The following is a 5,885-nucleotide window of genomic DNA, read 5'->3' as shown; positions in this document are numbered from 1 at the left end:
CGGAGATGGATAGATTTTTGGGCGCTAAGCGATAAGGAGGGAAAGCGGAGTCGAGGTAGAGTATCAGCCATGATCGTACAGAATGGGGGAAGGAGACTCGAGGGGCTGAATGGCCTCCTCCTGCTCCTATTTCTGACATCCCTGTGAGGAAAGCAGATTGCCGAGAGGAATGTTGGAATAGTTACAGTCTGGAGGCAGCGAGGGGATGGATGTGGGATTCTGCACGTTCCAAAAGAGATGTAGCAAAAAAAGAATCCAAATGCAACACAACTTGACAATCAATCTTTATTGGCACTTGCAAAGTTTTCCTTTCCCTCATTGCAGGTAGTTTCAGGGTTAGGATTCTCCGCTCAGTTTTCAGCCATGACCCTTTGGATCCAGTTGTTGTAGTTACAAACTTTCACAAAGACGCTGGGATGATCCTCCATAGCACAGTCGTATCCCCAGGAAGTAATGCCTTGTAGCTCCCCATTACAGACCACAGGTCCCCCTGAGTCTCCCTGCAGCAAAAAAGACATGGAGTGTAATTCGGAGTGAGATAGACAAAGTGATAATCGGATGGTCATCCGTAGCTCCCCCGGGATCCCGGTGTGGGACCCGAGCTCGCTGGGTGGTACTCTGTCCGCACAATCAGGAGGTTACGGGTCTGAGTACCAGTCCAGAGCCCCAAAGGACAAGGCTCAGTGCTGAGGGAGCGCTGCACTGTCGGAGGGTCAGTGCTGAGGGAGTGCTGCACTGTCGGAGGGTGAGTGCTGAGGGAGTGCTGCACTGTCAGAGGGTCAGTGCTGAGGGAGCGCTGCACTGTCGGAGGGTCATTACTAAGGGAGTGCTGCACTGTCAGATGGTCAGTACTGAGGGAGTGCTGCACAGTCGGAGGGTCAGTACTGAGGGAGTGCTGCACAGTCGGAGGGTCAGTACTGAGGGAGAACTGCACTGTCGGAGGGTCAGCACAGAGGGAGTGCTGCACTGTCGGAGGGTCAGTACTGAGGGAGAACTGCACTGTCGGAGGGTCAGTATTGAGGGAGCACTGCACTGTCAGAGGGATAAAGTGGGCAAATAGCCTCGTTCTGCTCCTACGCACCCTCAAATTCAGACACTCCCCATCCCTCAGGGAGAGGTAACCTCTGTCTCTCAGATTGAGACACTTCCTATCGCTCATGGTTTGATGCATTCGGTCTCACCCTGTCGGGTCACTCTTACCTGGCATGTGCTCTGTCCTCCCTCCAGGTATCCTGAGCAGAACATGTTGTCGGTGAAGTAGGGTGGATAAGCTTTGCGGCAATCAGCATCAGGCAGGATGGGCTGATTCAGGCACTGTAGGACTTCGGGATATTGTACTGAAGGGGAAAGAAATGAGTCAGCACAGTCCGATCCAAACGTGACTCTCCTCCTCCCACGTGCAAGCGACTTAATCAATAGTCTTGCTTACTGAGTGATGTGTACAGAGCTCTGGTTAATGCATACACTGGGCATTGAATCCAGGTCTGCTCGCCAAGACACAAAGACATGTTGAGTTACTGTAGTCAGGGTGGCGAAGAACCTCGTGGCCAGGAGAAGGAGAGCTCAATATGAAACACTGGTGGCCGTCTAGAGAACTGACAATGTGCAATTGGCAGTAGAAACTTTTTGGAGTTACCAACAGTCACAGATTGCAACTTCTTTCGAGTACAATCACATTTCTTGGTTTTCGGGGAGTGGGACATGAACCCACAATCCTCTGATTCAAAGGCGAGTGTGCTATGAACTGAGCCACAGATGACACATCCAATTGGCAGTGGAACATCCCTTGAGGTAGAAGGGATTAAATTGATTGGCATTTGCCAATCGGCAATTGAACTCTGAATGAGCTCAGCATTTAGATCAATGAGAGGTTGCCCTGTTAAAGGGACAGGCCAACTTAATCAGTAGCTGAATAAGTCATTGTGCCCATGTGTAGACTGCTATTAACACCACCTTAATAACAACAGCATACTTGAATTTATATAGAACTGTTAACTTTATAAAACATCCCAAGCTGCTTCATAAGAGCATGAACAAGCTAAATTTGGCATCGGGCTACATAAGGAGATATTAGGGACAGATGACCCAAAGCTCAGTTAAAGGTGTCCGTTTTAAGGAGTATTTTAAAGGGGGAGAAAGAGAGAGAGGTGGAGAGGTTTAGAGAGGGAATTCCAGAGCTTAGGGATCCAGGCAGCTGAAGGCACGGCGGCCAATGGTGGAGCGATGGGAATCGGGGGATGGTCAAGAGGCCGGAATTGGAGGAGAGCAAAGATCTCGGAGGATTGTTGGGGTTGGAGGAAATTACAGAGAAAGGGAGGGTTGTAGGAGCTGGTGGAGGTGACAGAGAAAGGGAGGGATGTAGGGGCTGGAGGAGGTTAGAGAGATAGGGAGGGTGGTAAGGGCTGGAGGAGGTTACTGAGATAGGGAGGGTTGTTGGGGCTGGAGGAGGTTACAGAGATAGGCAGGGTTGTAGGGGCTGGAGTTGTTTAAAGAGATAGGGAGGCTTGTAGGCGTGGGAGGAGTTTACAGAGATAGGGATGGTTGTAGGAGCTGGAGGAGGTTACTGAGATAGGGTGGTTTGTAGGGGCTGGAGGAGGTTACAGAGTTAGGGAGTGTGGTAGGGGCTGGAGGAGGTTACAGAGATAGGGAGGGTTGTAGGGGCTGGAGGAGGTTATAGAGATGGGGTTGTAGGGGCAGGAGGAGGTTACAGAGATATGGTTGTGGGGCTCGAGGAGGTTACAGAGATCACAATGGTTGTAGGGGCTTGAGGAGGTTGCAGAGATAGGGTTGTCGGGGCTGGAGGAGGTTACAGAGTTCAGGTTGGTTGTAGGGGCTGGAGGAGATTACAAAGATAGGGAGGGAAAAGCCATGGAGGGATTCAAAAACAAAGGTGTTATTGCTAAAATCAAGATTAATTGGGTCTGGGTGTGGTGCTGCGAGCACAGGTTTTGGGACGAATGTGGAGAGACTGGAGAAGATGGGATTGTTCACCTTAGAGCAGAGAAGGTTAAGGGGGAGATTGAATCGAGATGTTCAAAACCATGAGGGGTTTGGATAGAGTCAATAAGGAGAAACTGTTTCCAGCGGCAGGAGGGTCGGTAACCAGAGGGACACAGATTGAAGAGAATCGGAAAAAGAACCAGAGGGGGAGATGAGGAGAATTATTTTTTTGACACAGCGAGTTGTTGTGATCTGGAAGGCGCTGCCTGAAAGGGCGGTGGAAGCAGATTCAATAGGAACTTTCAAAAGGGGGAATTGGAGAAATACTTGAAGGGAGGGATATTATAGGGCTATGTGGGAAAGAGCAGGGGGAGAGTGGGGACTCATTAGATAGATCCTTCAAAGAGCCGGCACATTTCTAGTAAATGTCTGCAATTGTCTCCAAAGCTGGGACAGGTCTCCAGGGAGCAGTGATGTCTACATTTCAGTTATGCCTGGAAAGTGAAGTATTATTGCTTGATCGCACATTCCAACACCCCCCACTGCCCTCCCACCCACCATCCCCTCAAACCAGCGCAGTATTCATTCAGGTTCTAACCAACAGCCCCCAACCCCAACTCGCCTTCCCGCTCCCCCCTCCACCAACCCCTCACCACCCCGGCCCTCCTTACCTCCGTTAATCACGAGATTCCCCCAGCCAGAGGTGATGCATCCAGTCCCGGCTGTGGCACACTGGCTGGGCAGAGGGATGGGCCTGACGTACCGGTCGAATTTGGCGGGCCAGGCGAGTTTGAGCAGCATGATGTCGTTGTTGAAGTTCATGTGGTCGAACCTGGGGTGCACGATGGCCGAGGCCACTTGGATTCGCTGCTCCGTCCCCTCGGGGTGAGAGAGGTTGTGTTCGCCCAGATGCGCCACGAGGATGCTGGCCCTGGGCAATCAGAGGAGAAGTGCTCAACACTGTCATTTCCCCACTTCCTGTTTCCCGGAAGTCGCCGAATGGTTATCGCGCAGCTGGAGGCCATTCAACCTTTCGTGTCCCTGTCTGCTCTCTGAAAGAGCAACTCACCTAAACCCATCCCCCCTGTCCTTTCCCCGTAACCCTGCAAATGTTTCACCTTCGGATAACAACCTGATTCCCTTTCGAAAGCCTCGATTGAACCTGCCTCCCTCAAACTCTCGGGCAGTGCATTCCAGATCCTAGCCACTCGCAGGGTGAAAAAGTTTCTCCTCATGTCTCCGTTGCTTCTTTTACTAATCCCCTTAAATCTGTGCCCCTCTGGTTCTCGATCCTTCCCCCCAATGGGAACGGTTTCTCCCTCTCTACCCAGTCCAGAACCCTCGTGATTTGGAACCCCTCTATCAAATCTCCTCTCGACCTTCTCTTCTCCAAGGAGAGACATACATACAAACATACACCAACATACAAACATACACAAACATACATACAAGCATACATATTCCCCAAGGAGAACAGTCCCAGCTCCTCCACTCTCTCCACATTAACTGATGTTCCTCATCCCTGGATCCATTCTCATGAATCCTTACTGCTCTCTCTCTATTCCCTTCACATCCTTCCTAAAGTGTGGTGCCCAGAGCTGGACACAATCCTCCAGCTGAGGCTGAAGCCCGTGTTTTGTATCTGCTGCTCCTCTTTGGCTTGCTCCTTCCTTTCACTTTGACCCCTGTTTTAATCATTAATTTTGGGTCCTTCTTGCCAACAAGAATAAGAAAAGAATGTAGAGGAGGCCAGTGTCAAACTGCCCCCTCACTACCCGGGCATTAGTCATCTGGAGTTTTGCCTTTTTTTGGAGGTTTTTGGGGGATGATGAAGTTTCTATATAGCGTTTTTGGAGGGTGAGTGCACATATCGTGATACAGAAAGTATGAGAAATGTCTGCAAGAGAACCCTTATTACTCCATCATTGTTTATATGTGTGCGCTGTAAGATTGTATGCTTGGACATCTGTATGTTCATGTTTTTGTCTCTGTATCATTCAGTGTTGATCTGTGTATGATTGTATATGTTTGTATGTATGTTTGTCTATGTTTGTATGTTTGTGTTTGTTTGTGTGTGTTTGTGAGTGTTCATATGTTTGTGTATGCTTGTATGTATGTTTGTGTGTATTCGTGTGTTTTTGTATGTATGTTTGTGCATGCTTGTATGCATGTTTGAGTATGTTTGTATGTATATTTGTGGACATTTGTATGTTTGGGTATGTTTGCATGTATGGATGCTTGTGTATGTTTGTGACTGTATGTATGTGTATGTATGTAGGTTTATGAGTGTTTGTATGTTTATGTATGTTTGTATGTATGTTTGTGAGTGTCTGTATGTTTATGTATGTTTGTTTGTGTATGTTTGTATGCATGTTTGTGGACATTTGTATGTTTGAGTATGTTTGTATGTTTGTGTATGTTTTTATGTTTGCTTGTTGCTGAGATCATCTCTGGACTTACGGTTGGTAACAATGAGCAGCTGACACTATCCACTGGTGGTTTATCAGGGAGCCCCCACACCAGCGATTCCCATTATAGGTCAGAAAAACCTGCCAGGGCATAGAGTGAGGATAACAATTCTGGCCGTTAATGATCTTCACATTCGCAGGAGCAGCAGCTGAGTAAAGAAAAATACAGAGAGTGAGGTTCATCATCTGATTGCACCCACGCACCCACAGTCACACACACACACTTACACACAATCACACACAAACACACACACACTTACGCAGTCACACACACACACACGCTTACACACAATCACACACACACAAATACACACACTTACAAAATCACACACATACTTACACTTATCTACACACACACACATGTACACAGTCACACAAATACACACAGTCACACAAATATGCACATACACACAAATACGCACAGTCACACAAATACGCACAGGCACACAAATACGCACACACCCACAGTCACACACA

At 48.5% G+C, this 5,885-nt stretch overlaps 1 protein-coding gene across 1 annotated transcript; it reads right to left on the bottom strand.

Moving 5' to 3' along the window:
- Nucleotides 1-350: 350 nt before the first annotated feature.
- On the bottom strand, nt 351-5,594 carry LOC144674807 (trypsin-like). Its single transcript, XM_078536004.1, has 4 exons — nt 5,401-5,594; nt 3,612-3,871; nt 1,201-1,337; nt 351-500 (listed from the first exon to the last, which is right to left on the bottom strand). Exons 1-4 carry the CDS (start codon nt 5,592-5,594, stop codon nt 351-353), a joined length of 741 nt encoding a protein of 246 aa, XP_078392130.1.
- Nucleotides 5,595-5,885: the final 291 nt, after the last annotated feature.

The sequence above is a fragment of the Cetorhinus maximus genome, unplaced genomic scaffold, assembly GCF_964194155.1.
Source record: "Cetorhinus maximus unplaced genomic scaffold, sCetMax3.hap1.1 HAP1_SCAFFOLD_818, whole genome shotgun sequence".
NCBI lineage: Eukaryota > Metazoa > Chordata > Chondrichthyes > Lamniformes > Cetorhinidae > Cetorhinus > Cetorhinus maximus.
This window is presented reverse-complemented; position numbering and strand designations above follow the sequence as displayed.

Bases quoted from the DNA above. Each gene is read 5' to 3' on its own strand.
- LOC144674807 (XM_078536004.1), bottom strand. From the start codon at position 5,594: ATGATGAACCTCACTCTCTGTATTTTTCTTTACTCAGCTGCTGCTCCT. The intron at 3,872-5,400 runs GTAAGTCCAGAG...CTGATTGCCCAG, and splicing joins GCTGCTCATTGTTACCAACC to GGCCAGCATCCTCGTGGCGC. The intron at 1,338-3,611 runs GTAAGGAGGGCC...TTTCCCCTTCAG, and splicing joins GAATCTCGTGATTAACGGAG to TACAATATCCCGAAGTCCTA.